The sequence below is a fragment of the Cyprinus carpio genome, chromosome B10 (genome assembly GCF_018340385.1).
Source record: "Cyprinus carpio isolate SPL01 chromosome B10, ASM1834038v1, whole genome shotgun sequence".
In the NCBI taxonomy this organism is placed as follows: Eukaryota; Metazoa; Chordata; class Actinopteri; order Cypriniformes; family Cyprinidae; genus Cyprinus; species Cyprinus carpio.
The window spans coordinates 11,740,775-11,764,601 of record NC_056606.1 but is presented as its reverse complement, the minus strand read 5'-3'; the positions used below and the strand labels follow the sequence as shown (position 1 = coordinate 11,764,601).

Sequence of the window (23,827 nt, the reverse complement as noted above, 5' to 3'; positions counted from 1 at the left end):
GTCTTTATAAATGAAAACATAAAAAAACTTTGTATGACATTATAAGCGGACTCAATTATTAGTTAGAAATCATATGAAAAATGCTCTGTACATAAACAGATTTCTAGTCTACTGCACAAATACATCTGGTTTTGAAATAGGCCTATTTATATAAACAGTGTGAATGTATTTAATGTGCTTTGAGAAACGCTTTGATGGAGGGCAGATCATAATGTAACTACATGACAATAATCGGATGGTGGGATCTGTCTCCAGATGTGCTATAAATAGACTGCACCAGTTTATCGTTACATAATTTGTGACAGATTGTAATTTGACTGATATACAGAGAGCTATGCGACCCCCAGCTGTTACATCACACAAGTGACCACCTCAGACCATCCATCGACGGTCGTCCCCGTTTTCTTTTTTTTTTAAATAAAGTATTAAGTCTGACCACGATCAACATCATCCATGACGTCACCACTCCTATGTCACAGCATCAGGCTTGTCGTTACGCCCCCCTCGGCCCTGATCAGGAAGTGAATCTGTGGGAAATAGAAAAACGGTCCCTAGAATGACATAGAAGCGGGTGAGGTGGGGTTGACCGAGACACCGGGACTAACGCAGGACTCGACACCTATTTGGCTTCATCCAGGTGCAAAAGCACGTTATCTTTGGAAGGCATAAAGCACCGGAGAAAATGCTGATTAAAGAATTGTAAGTGCAGCGTTATTTTTTGATCTGATTGTGACGGGAGCATCCTCTGTCTGTCCATGCAGCGCAGGTACCAGAGGCCATGGGGACATTGTAAACTTGACTTCCTGACAGTTCACATTTAAAGCCCTTGATCGTAAATATTTTTCAGGTATTTAATATACAGACGGCTTTGGTGCATATTTATCAATTTACCTTGGCCTACAGTACACTTCATGTGTGTTTAAAAACGTGCCTGTGGTGCAATTATAACGTTACCTCTGAATATTCATATTTTTCAATAGATTAAACGCTTTTGAGTGGATGTTTTGGCACAGATATCTCATCAACCGAGTCTCTACATTGTTATTGATACGCTCTTGAAGGTGAAACGGACCGAATTGAGCACACCGCGTTCCGATATTAAATGGCGCCTGTGTATTTATACTTATACTTTTAAAAAACATCCCGTTCATTTATCACCATGTAGCCATGAGATTGCTATATTCACATTTTCGTTAAACCGTCCGCGCTTTTCAGAGCAACTGGATCCGTTCATCTTGCGCATGTTTCATTGAACCGCGCGACTAACTATAACTTGATAATATACTCTCAAAACCTCCCCCCGCCAGTCACCTTTGAAATATTAATAACCTTTCTTTGCCCACAAACACACAAGGCACCATCAGAAAGGTCACTGAAACCATATGAGGCTTTCTTTTCATCTCCAAACAGTGCAGATAACATATAGTCTAATTCAGAATATTTTCTGACGTCCTTGGTGGAGAAAAAATTACCAGCCTGATATGTTTATTGGATTTAGATGGGGTTTTGGTAGTGTACATATTCCTAAATTACTTTTAAAATAATTTCTGTAAGTAGCTAATTTTCAAGGAGCCTGATCCAGCAACACAAATCGTCTTTTGGCGCCCCTGTCGTCAAACTATGGCAAAAACGGTTTAAACAAACACTAGCGATAAGGTGTAAAACCACTCTAATAAAGTGTAACATATGACAGTAGCCTATGTGACACGATAAAGACCGCTAATGTCGATTTCTGTTCGCGTGCGTTACATTTAGCGCACTCTGAGTAACGTTAAAATTTCTTTGGTTACTGTGTAAATTTAGGGCACTTTCATCTGGTTATGCTGCGACACCAGTTACCAGGCAAACCATCATGTTTCCTCAAAGTCTATATTTGTCCTTCAGAAATACCTATTTCTCTTATATTCCGCTGTCGAGGTGTTCTTTCGTGCAGGAATGCGCGCGCACACGTCTTCTGAATGACTCAGCCACGAGCTGAATCTCTTCAACGCGAAGCGTGTAATAAGGACGCGCCGCTATCATGTGTCATACGTATCTCTCTGACGCCACTTTCAGCACGTCATGGAGATTTTAAGGAACAGAGAGGGTCCGTTATGCAGCATATGTAGTTTATGACTTTAATTAAGTACATGTTATCTAGAAACTAGCCTGCTGCAATAAACAAATGGCACGTTTTTAAGAGGATCAGGTTGTCTTGGCTCTAAAGTGGATGCTTGTACACCTCAAGTCCCTCAGGGTCTGCTGTCCATGGTACTTTGTGCTTTCCCTAATGCACTAAAAATACCATTAGGTAAAGAATTAGACCTTTAATGGGAATTGGAATGTGGTTTAAGTTTCAGTTTTGATAAGTTGTTGGATATTAATTAAGATTAAACTCCGGGTGTCATGTTTATGTTTATGTTTATGTTTATGTTATTTAAATTAGTGAAGGTAAAAGGGTGTTTAAAAATGTTATGTTAATGTTAGTTGATATTATACATTAAACTGTCTATATTCTGTGCTTTTATTAGACATCAGTGGTATATTTTTTTTTTTTGTGAGCTAAAGCAGTGACCTCTTGTTCTGTGACTCTTTCTCACTGCTCTGGTGACTCTTTCCTGTGATCTAGTTCACATCCAGGATCCAGACACAATGTCTGATGGGTCTCTTGCATATCTTAATTGCCATAAAACCATTTTAGTCACACTTGCCTCAATGCCATTTTAATTTTACAATCTATATGGGTATTTCTTAAAAGCACTTCTGGCCTGTGGAATTATAAAAAAAAAAAATCTCTAGCTAGTGTATTTCATTTGGCTCACTAACAATAACAATTCTGTCATTTAGTCTTTTTTTCCTGAATATGAAATGTTAAATATTTTTGCATTACTAATTTCATAGCTACATTTTATGTTTCCCAAATACACACAATTAAATAATATTTTTTTACACTTTTGGTGTCATTCAACAAAATTATAGTGTGATTGAAAGTTCCATTTATAAAATTATCTTTATATTTACCTGAAATTTTCTTCACACATCATGTCTCATATTACATTTTTACTGACACTGTTGTCGCATTGCTAAACAATACACTTGTAAAAAAACACAACTTGTTAACTTGTTATCCACTGGATAAAAAATTGTTGGCTGTGTATTGAATCTCACAATCTATTTGTAAACTTGACTCTATCATTACCGAAACAATAAGTAAATCCTTATACAGCAAAATGCAGCCACGCGGGCAAAGGCATTTATAATGCAGAAAGTATCCTGGGTGTCATGGAGGCAGAGTACATGAGACACCAAATCCAGCACGGTGACCGATAGTCCCTGTTCAAAACACAGACAGTGCTCAGGAGGGCAAGGTGACTCCTGCTATTAGCAGATGCTAACAGCAAACAGTAAAACACACCTGTGCAACCATAGCATTTGATAAATGGTGAAACGTCCCACTGAGTTTATGAAGCATCTGATATATGGTGATGACAGAAATTCCCTCAAGCGCAAAAGGACTATATACTGCAAAATCTTGGTCATAATCAGTATTTTTGACTTGTTTTCTAGTAAAACTATCAGAACTATCCTAACCACTTATTCTCATTAAAGCATGGACTTCTCTGTCAACGATCTTGTCAGACATTAAAGGTGAACCTGGTCCTTGACTTCCTGACAAGCTCATGCTTCATGTCAGAGAAGCCCTCATAAGTCAGATGTAGACGGTCCTGAGGTGTGTGTGTGTGCGTGTGTGTGTTCATGTCATAAGGCAGATAATGAGAGAACTGTGCTGGAATGGAGCACAGTAATGGTGTTGTCTTACCCCTGAGAAGTATTGATTATATATGTGAGCTGCACAGAGTTTGGTACGCTGCCAACTAGCATCTAGAAACAGTAACAAGGAATAGCTTTTAAAGGTTTGCTAATATGAACAGATTCATTTTGTATTCTGATACTTTAAGCCACTAAATATAACATGTGTTGAAGAGACAAAGCCATGCAGGTCTTGATGCAGAGATTGCGTTATAGTTTCTCTCTTATTTTTGTAAGTGCTGTAAGTTATGGTTTATGAGATGAGCTGAAAATGACTGTGGAAAAACATCAACAAAGTTGCTTTGAAACAGAGAGTTTGTAACATTAGAGGCAGTTTCCCAAACACTGTGTTCCGCTATCCACTGAGAAATTGTTCTGAAAAACGAATGATTTATATCGAATGACTTTATATTTAAGTTATATTTAGTTTATATTTTAGGTTACTTATGCTGGTTTAAAAATATAGTATTTATATATGTATTTTATATACAGTACATATTTTATAATAAAATATTTGCATATTGTTCAAGAGTTTAGGGTCATTAAGGTTTTGCAAGGGCACATCAAGTTGATCAAACATAACCGTAAAAAATATAATGTTACAAAATTTCTATTTCAAATAAATGCTGTTTTTTTTTTTTCATTTTTATATTCATCTAAGAATCCTCTGGGCGGGGGGGGGGGGGGGGGGGGGGATGTGGTTTTCACAAAAATATTAAATCAATAATTAATAAACAGTAATAAACAATAATAAATTACAATTTTAAATATATTAAAACAGAAATCAGATATTTAGATATTTTACATTTTAATACTATTTCACAATATCACTGTTTTTACTGCATTTTTATTAAATAAATGCAGCCATTTAAAAAACAACAACTTTTCCTTGGCAGTTGTAAATTGTGGTTATATTTTATGAAATTGTCAAAATAGTGGCTGAAGAAAAATCCTATTAATTTGTGGAGCTTTAGAAACATGGTGGTAATAGCTATAATGATACAGCAAACATGCTTATTATAGGTAGATTTGAAATAATTTGTTTTTCTTGTTCTCTTGCAGTCGAGTGATCCTACCGATTTCTGTGGAGGAGGTAAGTGTAAACTGAGTGTGTGTGTGAGTGTGTGGGCTTGTGTACAGCATGCAGTGAATGCTTGTAATGACACTGAACCCAAACATTGTTTTGGTATGTGTGTGTGCGGTGTCAATCGCTGATTTGCATGTGTTGACTTCAAATGACTCAGTCTTAGCTGCTTTTGACAGCAGAGGAGTCACGATGTAGTTTCGTGATGCTCTCCATGTGCATTAAGCCACAGATCTGCACACCACTCTGTCATTCAGTCTCTTATGACTCAGTTATCTCAGCGAGAGGATGAATCTTTCTCCTCTCATGCTGTTTGATCCCATACAGCCCGTGCGGAACCACTAATGCATCATTTCTCTCAGTATGTGCCAATATTAATAGCTGTGCTTTTGGCCTTGTCAGCAGTTCTCACATCTTTGCTTCCTCTTTGTCTCTCATTCTTTCATCTGGCCCCATTCAGACTGAGCATTCCCTGTGTCTCCCAGTCTCCTCATTTCCCATGATCCTCTAGCTTGTCATTCTATTCAGTGAGCTGGTCGTGAATATCTAATGAGTTACCTGATACCACCTCCTTCTGCTTCTCTTTCTCTCAGCTTTTCTCGTCGTCTAGGCTCAAGCACTTTTGTGATCTGTAAAGAAACAAAATTTAGACTTTTACATTTATGCTTTTGAGGTGGCAAAATGGGGAAGTGACAACGGCCAAGATTATTAGTTTATTTTGAGCATTAATGGTGCAGTGTGTAATTTCTAACCACGAATCAGAATCAGAATATGCTTTATTCACCAAGTGTGCTTTTTGCCTGAATGATGACTGATGGCTGGAATTAGCTGTTTTGTCAAGTTTTTCAAATATTACATACTGCAACTTTAAAAGAATTGTTCACCCCCAAATTAAACAGATTTGCCAGAGATTTGGAGAAATTTAGCATTACTTGTGCACTAATGGATCATCTGCAGTGAATGAGTGCTGCCAGAATGAGAGTCCAAACAGCTGATAAAAACATTACAATAATCCACACCACTCCAGTCAAACAAATATCATCTTGTGAAGTGAAAAGCTGCGTGTTTGTAAGAAACAAATTCATGAATATAGCTGCAAGCAGTAATTCGGGGCCAAGCACTGAAGGTGCAGCAAGCACAGCATATACAGCCAGAATAATAATCACAGCAAACTCATCAAAGCATATCACATCAAACAGTCAAAGGCTCCAAAATATGCATCTCAAAAGCAGAAAACACTCTCAAGATTTTGTAAATAAGTGTGCCACATGTTATATGCTACACTGGATTCGAACCCACAACCTGGACGGTTCGGGGCCTGTGGCTCAGCAGAGTGTGTCACCCAGTGCACAATTCTAGGCTGCTGAGAAGAGCTTTCAGTGTCTGAATGATCACATAAAAGCAATACTTAGCATGTTGACCAGATTAGCATGATAAAATACGTTATTATACTAACATATTTTCAGTTAATCTGATAGCTGAAGAGTCACATTATATAGAATGGCAACTGATTAGCACTTTAACAAATGACCACTCTAAGCTTACTAACTAATAGGCACAGTCAAACTTGGAGAGGTATTTCTCAGGAACGGGAAGGAATATCACAAATCTGTTCAGTCATGTCTATGTGGCTCGGTTCAAATATTATCTGATCAGATTTTGAACAGAACTGGACAAGATTTGTAGGAGGGGTAGTGAAAAAACAGTTCTTCATTTACTTCAAAAATGGCAGACAAACAAAATGTAGAAAACTGAGATATCATCAGACTCGACATAAGCCAAGGATTGTATTAACACAGAGAAAACAAAATTAGGACAATGCTTCGAAAAACGTTAAACATTTGTTTTTTTTGCAAAAATCCTTGTATCTCTGGAACACTAGGTGGCACTGTCTTCTCAGGTACCTTCAGGACATGATATCGATGATCCCTACAAATTTTTGTGCCAAAAACGTAAAAATTGTTCAAAAGATATCGTAATTTATGTCAAATTTCAAAATGGCATACAAGCAGTTCATCTCATTCTGGCAAAATTTGTTTACCTTGGATTCGGCATGACCCAAGGAATCCACAGTCATTAAAAAGTTATAAGCAAAAAGGTTCTTTTTTGGTATCTCACGACCCATAAGTGGTGCTGTTCCCAACTTTGGCATGGACCCTCAGATCATGGTGTTGATAAAGTGTACCAAGTTTCATTTCAGTTGATCAAAGTTTGGCTGAGATACAGCCTCTGAACCAATTTTGGGTCAACACTGTTAAGTTCCTAACATCATCTGAGCCAATTTTCATAAAAAGTGGGCAAATTTTGAAGGAGGAGTAGCGAATAAACAACAACAATGGAATACTTTACTTTTCAGACCCAACTACTGTAATGGATGGGGTCTTAATGTAAGCTATTGGATGCGATCAGCATGAGGAGAGTATTCTTGTGTACTAAGTTTAATTTTTCCAGAAAGTGTTCAAAAGTTATAATCCTCTATCATAATGTTGCTTTCTCCTGTGAAATATTTGATTAATCTGAATCAGGTGAGAAATATGCAAAAATCAAGCTATTCCAGCTATTAATAAGATATTCCTTTTAAGGTCTAGTCACGTAATTAAACATCTGATCACATAAATCACCTCAGCTGCCTTTAGACTACCTGACTCCAGCTGTTCACGTCTCTATAAATCATATCCTAGTAATTTCCTAGTAACTTTGGACCGACATGAGCATGTGGGATCTGCCCTGGGGGACAAACCCTTATCTGGGCCAGATTATGCAAATTAAAGGGCTGCTTCCACCTTGTGAGGCCCCTCTTTTCATCTGCACTCATTTTTACATACCTCAGCATATTCTGCAAAAAAAGTATTTTCAGCCAAGATCCATTTGGATAATAGTCTAATCAGTTCTGTCACATAAAATATGTCTAAGACGAGACATTTTAATTTAAGTACTTCCTGTCAGGTCAGAGTCTCCTCGTAGCACCCAGTGGGAGTTTAAAAGGCTAAAAAGGAGCTTTTGCATTGCATTGCATTCATTAAGACTGCACAATTAAATGGATGTTGAGCAGATTAGATTTAAATTGGGTTGAATGAACCAAGGGTGGGTGAACATATCTAGTTTCACTCTTTCATCATCGTTTTCATTGATTAGTGTATTTTCAGAGTAATGATCCTTATTGTTGAAACGCTGTCATTAGCATAAAGAGATCGCAGATAAAATATGATTGGCTGCTTCAGTGCCCATTCCTGGAAAATGGAAATTTAAGGGAAGCCACTTCATTTATAAAGGCTGATCTATAATTCATAGAGGTTTACTTTGATCTTTTTAAATGCTGTATAAACTATGAAGTATTCTTATAAGCCTGTAGTTAAGCAATATCACATGAGCAAGAGTGTCATCATTTCAGCAAGACTGTAATTATATTGATCATAATTGCAACGGTTCAATAAAAAGAAGCTAATATCAACTTTAATTTCAATGTGGAAGTAAGCTATTTCCTGCCAATGCTTAAGATTTCATTCAAGACTTAGCTGTTATATATGTAAACAATTAGAATAACAGTGCAGTAAACCTTTATGAGTATGACAAATTATTATAAACATTTACTAGTGTGCCTATAGGCAAAATATTGTCAGTTACTTATATACGACAGTGTAACAGTCCCAAACAAGAAGCATCTCAGAGCAACACGCATTTCTGAATGAATTTTAAAATAAATCAGTTGAGTGAATGATTCAACGACTCACTTTTTCATTGCTAGAATGAATTAAAATTTCGAATCAATCGTTTGACTGAATGACTCAAACACATACTCACACATAAAGACAGTCACTTATCTTATTTTATTTGTATGAACCCTACGAAGGCATTTAAATTTATTTAACATTTAGTCAACATATTGATGACTAATGTTTCTTAGATTACTTGAGGAGAAAATAACAAGGATGAAATCTGGGATCCATATTTCAAAAACATGGAATCATGATATGATGTTAATTCCTCTCATTGCAAATTTTGCCCTCTGTGCCTCCCATTTTCATACAATTCCCAGAATCACAACTGGTCATTCGTCTTAATGCTTGCAGATACGAATAAATAATGACAATCGACTTTCTTCTGAGCACTGAAAGCAGAGAGCAGCTCTTGTCAGATAAGCTCACATGAATTAAATCCCTGATCCTTCATCTGCTTTCAGGAGCCTTAAAGACACATTTTATTTGGCGGATGTTGTTTCAAGCAAGAGGGCAAAATGCTATTCCTGGAGTCCATTCATTCAGCAGGGAATGATGGATTAAGAAAGCTTACTTGCTTAAGGGCAGCTGGGCAGTTTATGCCCCCTTATGACACTCCCTTATTTCTACCCTTCTTCCTTTTCCTGTTTAAAATCAACACACACACAAACACCATAAGCTGTCTGTCATTGTAGACTGGCTCTGCGGGTGAGACATCTTCTGTTAGCCTGTCGATTAGTTTGAGCTCACATCTTTTAGCCTGTCCATCACCATCAGTGAACTATAATCAAAGCTTAACCATACTACACACATCACATGCTGCTCATTCAAAAAGATTACAGTTTTATGCAGTGTCACTTTAAAAATAGATATATGGCATGACTGATACAAAAAAATTCCACATCAAATAAAAACAAAACCCATTCGTATGCTTGTGTTTTATTTTTGAGAGTGTGCCTTTGTGGTCTGCAGAGAGAGTGGGATGAAAATGTGTGATATAGGTTGGATTTTCATAGAGTGCTGCAAAGTGACGCATTCTGCTACTGGCTTCTGATTGGCTGAGAGGACAGAGGAAATCTCTGATTGGCAGAGGAATGATGACACTGCATGTACAGCAGAACCACACGCAAAGTCCCACACACTACACAGGAAGAATGAAATCCATCCATCCATCATCTAGTATATATCTATGTATTTATGTTTCCATCTATGTCTGTCTGAATGCATGTATATAATCTATGGAATGGAGTGTGTCACCACACTCTCCTCCCTCTCTTTCTTTTTCTCCCCTTTTCTCCTCTATCTGTCATTCTCTGGTGCCAACTGGTATAAATAGGCAGTCTGCTTTGTGTCGTCATTTTCTTTCCTCTGTTCTCTCTTTCTCACACACAAACACACATGCTTATGCATGATGGATGGTGTGTTTAGGAATGAATGCCCACATTTAAACAGTCTGGCTGTTTCTAGGTAAGATTCTGGAGGTGTTTTAGCTTGAGTTTTTGCTGCTGGCTCAGCTTAGACTCGTGAGTAGAGTAGGCTGCTGACAGTGGACGCGTGTCAGGACACTAAATCTCTTAGTCTAACACACTCAATCTGCGCACTTAAAAAAAGGTTCTTTACTGGCATTGATGGTTCCAACTCCCATGAAGAACTATGTTGAACTAAAATGACATTGCATCACTGAGAAAACACCCTTTTTGGTACAACATAAGACTAGACGATATCTGCAGGTTTTCTCTTTTTATATTGACATGCCCATTCAAATATGTATATTGTGAATGTTTTTTTTTTTTTTTATAATTAAAATGCTTGATTATTGTAGGGTTATAGTAGGGTTGTTGTCAGTCATTAGGCTAATGATACGATATAACACAAAACGTGTTTCATTTCAATACAGGCATCCCTAAAATTGATAATTTGCCAGTCAGAAAGTGAGTTAGATGTTAATTAGTTTACCAACAGTTCAGTGTAAGACATGATAGATTCAAACCTCTAACTGAAATCTTTGAACTGTTCATTAAAAACCAGCTCAAAGGGGTCATTAGTTCAGGACTGCACTTTACCACACTGTATGGATTCAATAAAAAGAACAATTTCATTAAAATAATTTGTTCAGGAATCAGACTAAACTGTTCCTTTAGTAAGACTTATCTTTCCTTTCCTTTCCTTTTTTATTTTATTTTTTAAATGCAACATTCAATGCAGACTGCAATCTCACATTCTCCTATTATGAATGTGATGCACTAAAAAGTCCTTGTGCATGTGTCAGTGCTTATGCAACTGCAGAGACTTTCTGCAGTGTTTACTGTATATGGTGTGTGTGTTTATATTCTAACTATATTCTCTACAGGATTATATGTGATTAAGATATGAAAGAAGCCATTGTTTATTCAGCATAGATCAACAGAAGAGGAGGGAAACACACACACAGGGAGAGAGAGAGAGAGAGAGAGAGAGAGAAAGAGAGTGACACAAGAGAATAGACAATAGTGATCAAACACGCTTATGAAGTTTGAGATTGTGAAATGTATTTTTGTGTGTCTCACAGTATCAGGTCGGGCAGCTGTACTCAGTAGCGGAGGCCAGTAAGAACGAGACGGGTGGAGGAGAGGGCGTTGAGGTCCTGAAGAACGAACCCTACGAGAAGGATGGAGAGAAGGGACAGTACACACACAAAATCTACCACCTGCAGAGGTACTCACACTTACACAAACACACAGACACATGAGTGTATTAATAAAATGTGCTAGATTAATGTTAAAAAAAAAATGTTGCACTAAAAATAGGTTCATCATTTACACATCCTCAAGTCGTTACAAACCAGTATGACATTTTATCTTCTACAAGTATAGAAGTTTAGCAGAATGTTTTTTTTCTTCATACAATTGAATTGACCTCAAATAATGACAAAAAGCATGTAAAAATGCTGTATTGTAAGTTACTCACTGAAAACTATCAAAATGCTTTAGAACACTTGCAATATGAATGATATGGAGTACTTGTATGTACTTTTATGATGCTGTTCTGACATTTTGGTGCTTGACTTATTTATTTGCTTAATTTTTTGTTACCCAATGCTTTAAAATGGTAGTTCACTCAAAAGTGAAAATTACCCCTTAATTTACTCCAATCACAATAAAACATACCAAAATAAGACCAACAAATCACATACAAACCCAATTGCAGTTATATTTTAAAACCAACAAACCACATCAATCCATAAAAAAAAATTCCTCACGTGTTGTTTTAGTAGTCTAAAATAGTCCAAAAGAAGTCCAATAAAGCACATCCATCCATAATAAAAAGTGCCTCACATGGATTCGGGGGGTGAATAAAGGCCTCCTGTAGAGAATTGATGCGTTATTGTAAAAAAAATTCCATACTTAAAATTTTATAAACAGTAATCTCTAACTCTCGCTAGCTGTCATATGAACATTCATAATAGACTGCCATTCCAGGGGATGACGTAGGACGTCGGCGTACTGCAAGTTTTGATCAAAAGTTAGCGGAAGTTAGAGCCGTGTGAGGTCATATAGCCTACACCTAGGATGGCTTAAAGGGATACTCCACCCCAAAATGAAGATTTTGACATTAATCACTTACCTCTATGTTGTTCCAAACCCATAAAAGCTTTGTTCATCTTCGGAACACAATTTAAGATATTTTGAATAAAAACCGGGAGGCTTGTGACTGACCCATTGACTGCCAAGTAAAATACACTGTCAATGTCCAGAAGAGTAACAACGTTATTCAACAGTTTGTCTCCTCTGTCTCTCCGCATCATCGTAGCGCCATTTTGGAGAATTTGAGCTGAAATTAAGCAGCGTACGTTCTTCTGTGTCAGCCAAGGATGTGCTGTTTTTGTTCAAATAAAAGCATAAATACACATAGAAAATGTATCCTTTTGTCGCGGCTGACACAGAAGAGCATACACTGCTTGCGTTTAGTGGATATTCTCCAAAATGGTGCTACAGTAATGTGGACAAACACAGAGGAGACGAATTGTTGAATTGTTATTTTTGTTTTCTTTGCATATAAAAAGTATTCTCGTCGCTTCATAACGTTACGGTTTAACCACTGATGGCAGATGGACTATTCTTACAATGCTTTCCATACTTTTCTGGACCCTGACAGTGTATTTTGCTTGGCAGTCAATGTGAAAGTCACAAGCCTCCCAGTTTTCATCCAAAATATCTTAAATTGTGTTCCGAAGATCAACAAAGCTTTTACGGGTTTGGACGACATGGGGGTAAGTGATTAATGACAAAATGTTCATTTGTTCAGTATCCCTTTAAGGGTGAGCAGATCATGGGGTAACTTTAATTTTTGGGTGAACTAACCCTTTAAGGTGACAGCGTGTGATTTAAATCATCATCAATCAATTTTCAAACTGTTTGTCTGTTATTGGTCAGACAAACAGATAGCCCCACCCCAAACTCGCACCAGAGCCACTGTTGCTATGCTGAACTAGTTAAATTGCTAAAACAAACAAAGTTTTGGAGAAAGTATTTTGAGAAAAAAACAACACATTTCTGTTTATTTTAGTCTACGTCTCATTTGCATTTTTGCTTTTTCAGTAAAGTCCCATCATTTGTACGAATGCTTGCACCAGCGTCAGCTCTGAACATTCACGAGAAAGCTTGGAACGCCTACCCATACTGCCGCACAGGTAACACACACACACTTAACAGCTAAATTTCTTCTCATGTGCTCTTTCTTCCTCTTGCTTTCATATTATTATGTCTTCCTATCTGTTTCTCCCCGTCCCTTTTCTGTCACTGCATTTGTGGGCACTGAATAATTCACTGTTTGAGCGGAGCAGGAGTGGAGTTACAGCACAGGAAACTGCGATTATATTGACACATTCCCTTCACATCATTCTCACAGCCGCATAGATGACAGACTCCCCATTCTATAAAGACATCTATAAATATAAATCCAAATCTCACAAAAAAACTCAGTCTACAGTTTTGTTAAATGTAAAAAGCTGATATGGCAAGTACTGAGCTATACTGAATTTGTTGAACGATTTAATAATATAAATATTGAATAACAAAATTATTTGTCTGAGATTTTTGGCCAACTGTTTTTTCCACTATTTGTCCAAGTAAGGGTATCTAGATACAGTTACATTGTAATGCATTAGAGGTATTCAATTAAGAGCCAAGAGCTCTAGCTTCTACAGTTCCTTCACAGTAAAAGGTCCAAACATCTGTTTCAGGAGTCAATATGAAACTTTTTGTATTCATTGCAAATTACAAAAGTTAGCAACCTAATTTTACCTTACAATTTAAAATTAATGGTAAATAAATGGTCTTAAATGAGATTTGGTGCTTTCTTAAACATAAATGATCTAATTCATTCTTTTTTTTCCCCCCTATTGTCTGTCCTGCATCACCCTTCAGTAATTACTGTAAGTATACAATATTTGCAAGTACACAAATAAGTCATATTCATTCATATGAATGAACAAACATGTTGAACATATAGATGTACAGCACAAGCACATACAAACACTCACTGTTTGACTGAAAGAGGAGACAGTAACTTTAGCTGGAGTGAAAGGAGAGAGGACAGATGCCAGTATGTCACTGCGGATTCTGTCCTTCAGGTATGGCTTATCAGTTTGTTCATTGATCATCTGTGTTTTTAGAATGAGTATATGAAAGAAAACTTCCTCATCAAGATCGAGACGTGGCACAAACCCGACATGGGACAGCAGGACAATGTGAGTATAGGTCAAGTAGTATATTATTTGTGCGTGAACTCCTCAATTTTGTGCCAAACCTGACAATTATGTTCTCAAGTATGACAGTTCTGTTCTTCTTTACAGGTTCATGGTCTAGACCCAGACACCTGGAAGAAGGTGGAGGTGATGTACATAGACATCGCAGACCGGAGTCAGGTGGAGCCAAAGGTGAGCTTTACTTAGATAAAATAGCTACCTTTTCCAGTTACTTTTCTAATCTGATCAGTGCTGTCTCTCTGTAGGACTATAAACCAGATGAAGACCCCACTAAGTTCAAGTCTGTAAAGACTGGAAGAGGGCCGCTCGGTCCGGATTGGAAGGTGATACATTTTAAAGCACCTCTAATGGCTGTGTGCTTGTATAAAATTTGTGTAAATGTAGTAAGTGCATGCTTGATGTATGAGTGGGAAGCTTATTAATGGCAAATTATTTCCAAATGCTTAATGGATTTTGGGTGTGTGTAGAAAGAGCTACCTAAAAGGACAGACTGCCCACATATGTGTGCCTACAAACTGGTTACTGTCAAGTTCAAGTGGTGGGGCCTGCAAAACAAAGTGGAAAACTTTATTCAAAAGGTCAGTGTGATTGATTAAACAGTTTTTTAAGGTTACCATCAAATCAAATTTTTGACCATATTTAGTGCATGTTCCTAGACTGATTGCCTATGATTCATCTGCGCAGTATAAAGGTTTACTGAGAGGACTTCGTTTTTTGGCCACCTGTCATAAAGGCTTTGTTGGGAAAGGCTACAATTTTTGCCTTATCTGACTCAAATTTCTTTATAGTCAAAAAACTAAATCTGTTGTTTACCAATGTAGATAAATTAATACATTTATTCGACAAGGGCACATTAAATTAATCAAAAGTGACAGTAAATACATTTATAATTTTGTTGTGATATGGAAAAGGATTTATATTTTAAATTAACACAAAAATTATTAACCATAAAACCATCAAACAACACTGAAAAAAATAAAAAAAAAATCTTAAACAGTTTCCACATAAATATTAAGCAGCACAACTGTTTTCAACACTGAAAATAATAAGAAATGTTTCTTGAGCACCAAATCAGAAGGATCTTCCTTCAGATATTCTGAAGCATCATGTGACACTGAAGGATGGAGTGATCGCTGCGGAAAGTTCGGCTTTGCCAGCACAGGAATTAATGATACATTTAAACATATTGAAACAGTTATTTTAAATGTTAATATTTCAGAATCGTACTGCTTTTACTGTATTTTGATCAAATAAATGCAGCCTTGAGACATGAAATCTCATCAACCCCCAGATTTTAAATGGTTTGAAGTCTGACTAAATAGTTTTTTTTTTTTTTTACTTTATTATTTTATACACATAGACAAATGCCATCAGAAAGTTAGTTACCATTAACTGATATAAACTGTATGTCATCCAATTCCTGATAAAGTTAAGTTTTTATGTAAATAAAATCAGTTTAAAATTCACCTTCCAAAATGAATTTTGTACCTCTTTCTTTCTTTAACAGCAAGAGAAGCGCTTGTTCACTAATTTCCACCGGCAGCTGTTCTGTTGGATTGATAAATGGATCGAGCTGAACATGGACGACATCCGCAGAATGGAGGAAGAGACCAGGAGGGAACTGGATGAGGTCAGATGAGATGCCCTCCAGCAAATTTACATTTTTCCTCATCACTGTTGTTCAGTTTAAACCAGCCTTTATATGGTAATGATACGTTTTAGTCAGTTAGCCAAACAAGCTAATTGCTCTGAGATACTTTATTGTAGAATTTACAAACAACTGAATTCATTTGTTGCAGTCTGAGTTTTTGATTGTGTTTGTCTGGTGTTTTGAGTGTCGCCTTCGGCCTGCCACAAATTTTCCCACCACACAAAGACAATTACATGTATCAAGGCAGATGAATAATTGAATGTAGCCCATAATGAGGTCCAGTCACTGTGAATAAAAGGGACAGCAGAGTGGAGCAGGTCACAGTTCAGCGCTCTCAGGTGCCGTTCGGGGAATGAGTGACATCGTGCATTGGCAGGATCCCTAGTTTCACATACTTTGTAGGACTATCCCAGAAATCAGTGTCTCCTCCTTGACTCCCACAAGTGTTCTATAATCCCAGAGGATAGGAAAAATCAGGATAAGTCCTTCCTGAATCACATTTGTAGCCTGTTGCTCTTCCACAAGGAGCTACTCACTTTATGTACACATGCATGTCTTTCAGATGAGAGTGAAGGATCCAGTGAAAGGCATGGTGGCTCTTGAAGACTGAAGCGGCTATGTGTTCCTGGATGCTGCTGTTCATAAAGGTAATTCACAATCTTTAGCGCCCCCTAACGTCATTTATCTAAAACAGCAAGTGAGAGCTTAAAAAAAGATGCAATAGTTCCTAGTATATGGACACAATATGGGCTATGTTTGGGATAGCATATTCACATTAACTATGTTGGGAGTACAGTATGCATAGAATACTAAACTTGAACTTTCAGTGCCAGACTGCCAAAAATGAAAATAATTTTTAAAAGGAATGTAATTGTGCTTACAAAGTTTGCATTTATTTGATCAATAATAGTCAAAACAGTAATATGGAATATTATTTTCTATTTTAATGTATTTTAAAATGTAATAATTTATTCCTGTGATGGCAAAGCTTAATTTTCAGCATCATGACTCCAGTCTTCAGTGTCACATGATACTTCAGAAATCATTCTAATATGCTGATATGAAACTGTTTTTTAAAGATTCTTTGACCAATAGATAGTTTGTTGTAACATTTTAAAAATCATTGTTACTTATCAATTTAATGCATCCTTGCTGACTTCAAGTATTAAAAATCTAACTGATCCCAAACCTTTGAATAGCAGTATGTACTGGACAGTATTCAATCAGTAGCATGTAAGCAATCATAGATATTCTTGTTCTCTCTCTCTGTCATGTCATTTCCTGTGAGTCTTTCTCAGATCAGACCTGAACAACTGGAGACCAGCAGCATCACTCCCCTCAATCAAATCAAAGCAACATGTCTTTTTAATCGTAATCAAAGTCCTTCATCCAGCCCTTTTGGTGCAGTTTGTCCTGAGCATCCTTCATATCCTCCTTTCAGTCTGACAGTGGAGCACAGTGACTAGTTAAATAGGCTATTATACTGGTTCTAACGTCATGCCCAGTTTATGAAGTCTACCTACTTAAACAAATACAGGGACGATCAGCAGTTCGTCATTTATGATGTCAGATCATTACCTTAATAAATGGAGCTCAGCAGAATTGTGTTTTAAGATGAGTTTAATGTAAAGCAGATGATATTTGTGTGTATATATATATTCAGAATATATATTGGCAGTGGAATTATTGTGACAGATGTATAAACAGGGTTTTAAGTAATTGTTCTCCTTTTTTTCAGTTTTCCTTGTTTTGTTTTTATCTGTAGTGATTTGTTTTAATTTTTTTTTAACCTATTTACCAGCTGATCCAAGGTGAAAGCGTGTCTGTTTATAGTATAGTACTGTACAATCACATTCATGTCATCCTGACCATTAATTTATTTGTAACATGCATTATGGACTACAAGTACAGTTCATATTTAAATGCAAAACACAGAGTTTATTATAATCAGCTGATCGAACAGTATCACATTCTTGAAATAAGCTGAAGTTAAAAGTATTGTTGTTTGTTAATCCGTCAATATGAATGGTTTCATTGTCATTTCTTCCACAGTTTTCTTGTGTGTGCTATTTTAGTCAAGTTATTTTATTATTTATTTACAAAAAAGACTGTAGCTGTAGCTCACCCTCCCTTGGTTGTTTGTGATTGGTTTACAAGATCAGGCTCCGCCTTTTTCTTTAGTCAGTGACTGACTGACTGTCTTTGAAAGAACTTGAAGAGGCGACACTAAACCTTTTAGTCTAGCCTGACTATTTTGTCGCTACCAGATGAGGTGCTCAAGGAGGATATTTTACGTTATGCGCATATTTTATAAATGTATAATTCATTTTCGTCTCACCTTTCCATTTTATTGAAGGATAGATTATCGTACTTCCCCTTTTATAACATGTCTTGAGGATAAAGACACATTTATCCAGATATTAGCAATAATACCTCCTTTGACAAACCCTTCCAATCAACATACATGATGTGAGATGGTGACTTTAGAAGTGTATAATCCATTCCCTCTCAGAATGTTGCGTCTTTAGGACTTTAATACAAATACACTCTCGCTTCCAATCGTTCCTAGTTTTATTGATCTGGAATCGGGTAAGGAAGGTGAACAGGATTGAGTAACGTGATGTGTGTATGGTGTATGTGTGTTTGAAGTTCTCAGTGTTTCTTGTTTTCGTGTGAGGAACATCCAACATGTAACTAAAATGAAGGTTTACACCCTTTTGTTTCTTTCCGCCAATGATCAGGACCCATTAATGCACACCCAAATTCACTCTGACGAGAGTTAAATTATTCTTGTAGAATTACATCGAATTCTTTGAAATTCGTAGCAATTCCATTGAATTCTTAAGAGATGAATGCAAGTTTTATGGTGTAGCTTGTGCGTTAAAACATCTTTACCGTCATAATACAACCATCGATACACCGGAACTGTGTTGGTCCTGAGTCTAATCAAAGTGATGTATGGATGTATGTATTGAATTGTATGTATATAAATATATGTAGATGAACACACACACACACACATATATATATAACTATATAAATATAGCTCAGACTATCCTGCCAGGCTATCAAAACATAAAGCCTTCCATCAACCCAACCAGAGTAATTATATCTAGTGGTTTAGTAATGGCTGGGTGTTATCTGTGGGAAAAGTTACTGGAAGGTGGTGATTAATGGTGGTTTAGGAAATTAAAACTAGATTTGAACTATTGATTTGAACAATCTATAAGGGAACATTCAGATAACTCCGCCCATCACTGTCATTGGCCCCACCTTCATCCCTGGCCGCTCCTCTTTGGCAGGATGGTGTCTACATATGTTTTCATTCATCAATTGTTGTATTTTTGCTGTGAGCCATAGAAATCTCTCACTTTTAAATTTCTTTCAAAGCTTACACTGTGAACGAATCCATGACCTTTGAACTTGAGAAAAAGACCCTTTCAGGGGGTTTTTGGACTAGGTTGCCATTCTTCTCTCAGGAGACCCGATTGAAACTTGTCCAAGCTGGTGTTTGAATGACAGACAGGTGGCTTATAAAAGGGAACTATCCACATGAACTGATCATCCACAGTTTGTGTTACCATTATGTGAAGCAGATCATGGTAAACAGGACTTTCTCATAGATATGTTGTTGTTAGATTTCACGATTTGTTGTTGAAATTAAAACCCAATGATTCTAGAAATACAAAAAAAATTTATTAATAATTTTCACCACACCACCCCATCACATCATTTTTCTTTTCACTTACAATTAATTCCTTCCTTCATCCAACCTTCCAATAAATAAAACTACATTGGAGATGTGAAAAAATAAATCAACTTTTAAAAAGTAGTGTTTTACTCGTTTACATGTCTTTAAGTTCTAAAAATACTTTTTCAATATAGTTTTTTTTTTCAGTAAATTTATACTCCATTTTCTTCTTTGATCAAACACATTTTTCAGTTGTATGCTTAAAGGGATAGTTACTCACACTCATGTCATTTTAAACCCGCAAGACCTTAGTAGTAAGGACATCGTTAAAGTAGTCCATGTGACATCAGTGCTTCAACCTTAATGTTATATATATATATATATATATATATATATATATATATATATTATATATATATATATATATATATAAATATATATATATATATATATAAACTTTACTCTCATCAACACACAATGAAGACTGGCACAAAAGAGACTAAATTGTAGAATAAAGTTGTTATTTTGGTTTTCTTCGGGCACAAAGTATTTTCATAGCTTCATAAAATGAAGGTTGAACCACTGATGTCACATGGACTATTTTAACCAGGTCCTTACTACTTTCTGGGCCTTGATCGTGGTAATTGTGCTGCTGTCTATGCAGGGTCAAAAAGCTCTTGGACTTCATCAAAAATATCTTAATTTGTGTTCTGAAGATGAACGCAGATCTTGTGGGTTTGGAACACATGAGTGTGAGTAATTAATGATAGAAGTTTCATTTTTGGGTGAACTATCCCATCGGAGTTGTTCCCCTAGTAGTGCATTGACACGATATGGTGCTCATGACAATGACATATGTTCGAGTCTGGCTTGCGACATTTTCAGACCTCTCCTCTTTTCTACATTTATTGTTCTCTCATTATTATGCAAATAAAACCCATTTCTTCATCTGATTTCCACAGTAAACATGTCCTTACTTTAAGCTAACCCATTCAATCCCAAACCAGACAAACACACATAAACAAGCACAAATCATCAAGAAAAAGGATCACTGCAAACCCTCCCTTCATTAAATGAAACTTTCAGCCTAATCAGGATTTGAAGAGATGAAGCCAGATTAAACTAACCCCTTCTTAGGAGGCCTTCAGAAAGGGGAATGTGTTTGATTCAGACATTTGGATTTAATTTTCACAGTTGCAGTTGTATGTGACGTTTAATTGTTTATTACATGTATTTATTAATTATACTCAGTAGCAATTATATAAAAGAGTAAGGTAAATCGATTCGTTCAGCTCTGAGATGATTAAAGAAAGCAATGCACCATGGAATTTTTGGATGGTGAAATGTACCCTTAATCTCTGGTCCTATAGAGGTCATTATTTAGATCCGCTTTGATAGGCTGGCATGTTTATGGCAAAGAAATAGTCAATATTATTCTTTACACTGACAAAAATACCTTATGTGTCCCTTATTAAAATCACTGCATCTGCATAAACCATATTATTGCCATATAGTGACCAAATACAAGTTCATGGATTTTAAATTAAGAAAAAGAATCAATTTTTAATGAACAGAGAACTCTGTTTCATGCCCTAATCAAAAAGGATTGCGATATATAACAAATCGGTTAGACACAGTCAAGTCTTTCATAAGTTACCTAAAGCTTTCAGGCGTTTATGTGATGAAATAATAAAGTACTGCGGCTTTAAGAGGTTTCTGAGGATTGGCCGGACAGTGAGGAAGTAAGGGGTGTAAACACAAACCCCAAACTCTCACACTGTCATATACATGATAAGTACGGAATATATATTCAAGACACCTGCAGAATCTCCACAAGACCGAGGCTGAAAGGTAAGATTTTTTTCTTTGCGCGAGGATGACTGAGATTATTTGCGTTGTCTTATTCTTCAGATTTAGTAAGGATTTGATTAGATAAATCTTTAATTATGCAGTAGCATAAATTTAATTTTGCTTTCGTTACGGTAGCTTTACGGGAGCTTAGTTTAGTTTTCGTAATGTTTTAACCTGAACATATCGAAATATTTGAAGTTTATTCGATGGCTGTTTGAATCTAGCCCACTTTTTCATATTTGAACGCAGTATGACAAACAGCTCTCGTTACATAAAACAAGGGAGACATTCGATTAGACTGTTATGCTTTTTTTATCCTGTCTTGAACAAGTCTTTTTACTATCAAACAACAAAAAAGTTATAGCTAGTCACAGCACATACATTGCGAACACAAGTCACTTTCGCCCGTATCCATAGCAACAGAGTACATTACATCACTGATCCATATTATAATAATCAGTCAACCTCCAGATTTTTATTTCATCATTTTAAAAAGCTTTCCAGCTCAAAATGAGACCGGATTAACTCTTTTAGATTAGATTAATGTTTGAATTACCATGCATGCTTGTTTACATGATATTTGTGTGGACAGAGGTCTGAGTATGAGCGCACAAAATGTTGGATCCATGGATGGACATCAGGCTTTCAGGTAACATTATCATCCTTAATCAATGAAATTAACCCCTCTTCACTTCAAAATAACAAGAGTGGCAAGAGTGAGGTGAAAGAAATGGGACTAAGAGAACTGAGATTTGAGAAGTGACCGCGCGTTCCATGTGTTCAGTTTGGTTTATTGTCCAGCATTACTAACTTTCTTCTTGCACGGGAACCAAATTGTGCATGTTGGTGTTTCTCTCAAAGTTTGACAATATGTCACAAGACTAGCTGCTTGTCTTTATGTGCCTGCTCTTTTTCTTTCTCTCTACTGCTGAATGCTTCCTAAGAATTTGCATGTGACTGTATTATTTAGCAACAGGGTGGGAAGAAAGTTAGCCTGCATTTCAGAATTACTGTTATTTTAGACTTATTTATTAGTATTTGTTTAATTAGTCAAATTTTTCTGGTTTAAAAGAAAAAGTAGCACAAATTGGCAAAAAAATATGTTGGCAAATGAACACTGAACAGACTTTTTTTTTTTGAGTTGATAACTGTTCATCAAGTAATCTGGAATGCAACCTCCCACATTGTAGTTTAATTTGTTAAAAAATAGGAGGTTAATTCAATTCAGGTATAGTTGCATTTGACTCCAAGGTAGTAAAATTGAACTCTCTCTGAGTTAACGCAAGTTTGTTGCAAAGTTTGTCATTATGCTCTCACATCTTTAGAAATATTATTTACCTTTGATTGATTGATTGATTGTAGAGTCCATGAAATATTCAAAGTGTTGAGGCTAGTTATAACATAAAGCATTTATGCATCGGTCAAAATTTACTTGCATCGCTCAAGACCTGCAACAATACATGCAGTGATTTGGAGATCAGGCCTGTTGATGATTTTTGCATTTTGTATTCCTGGCCTCATTCACGTGGCACTATACTGCTCCAGATTACGCTTCATAATCCAAAACACTCTCCTTAACGCATGCTTTTACTCACACACATCCATTTAGGCAACAAGATGCAATGAGAACATGTAGATCAACAAAAAGGGAATGATAAACTTCTGTTTCTGAGAAGATCTGAGAAATATGAGTCTTGGAACTACAGCATGTAGGCGTCGCTTGAACAAAACCTGCATCTGCTGAACCTAAACCAGCTCTTGGACACCTAGACATCTGGAGCCAGTACAATAGAGAATCAAATCTACTCACTTCAGCTGATCTCTTGGATTGGATGAATCAGGCTTCAGACGATCAGTTGTTTTGGGAGAACAGCAAAAAGATGTCGCACACATTTGATGTTCCACGTGTGCGCTCTGATAGTAAGTCCACCATGACGTCTTCATCGTGAGTGATTCTTCGTCAGAGGCTTGCTCAGTTGCACGTCTGCTTGGAGGATCTCAGCTCAGATGATGAGGCAAATGAGGAAGTGTCCCGTACGCTAGACGAAACCTTTTACCTCTGTGGAAAATACACCAACAGAGAGTCCTTCAGGTGTACCGTCATTGAAAATGAGTTTTAAATAGACTTGAGTTGAAGTAAGAGAAGATGTGGATTTTGTTGGTGGTTTACCAAGTTCTTTGCATTTTTATCTTTAATTTTATACTTTCTCACATGTTTTTCTCAGATATTCAGATCATAGTTTATATGAACCCAGTTCATTCATTCATTGATTCCTGCTCTGTTTGTGACTTCTTCTCT

General features: G+C 36.5%; 1 protein-coding gene and 1 long non-coding RNA gene across 3 annotated transcripts; one reads left to right on the top strand and one right to left on the bottom strand.

Annotated features, from left to right (window-relative positions):
* The first annotated feature begins 491 nt into the window (after positions 1–491).
* pitpnab (phosphatidylinositol transfer protein, alpha b) lies at positions 492–18,081 on the top strand. 2 transcript variants are annotated; one of them, XM_019072277.2, is made up of 12 exons: positions 492–699; positions 4,852–4,882; positions 11,138–11,283; positions 13,167–13,258; positions 13,995–14,002; positions 14,243–14,317; positions 14,423–14,506; positions 14,581–14,658; positions 14,803–14,913; positions 15,843–15,965; positions 16,549–16,633; positions 17,285–18,081. In XM_019072277.2, exons 1-11 carry the CDS (start codon positions 683–685, stop codon positions 16,594–16,596), a joined length of 813 nt encoding a protein of 270 aa, XP_018927822.1. In that variant the 5' UTR covers positions 492–682; the 3' UTR covers positions 16,597–16,633; positions 17,285–18,081. The 2 variants fall into 2 exon arrangements, with proteins under 2 accessions (XP_018927822.1, XP_018927823.1); XM_019072278.2 differs by having other exon boundaries at positions 17,275–18,081.
* Positions 3,110–23,827, bottom strand: LOC122138696. The gene is made up of 3 exons (XR_006155738.1): positions 23,339–23,827; positions 5,432–5,502; positions 3,110–3,312 (listed from the first exon to the last, which is right to left on the bottom strand). It is a non-coding gene; the product is annotated as an uncharacterized LOC122138696 (long non-coding RNA).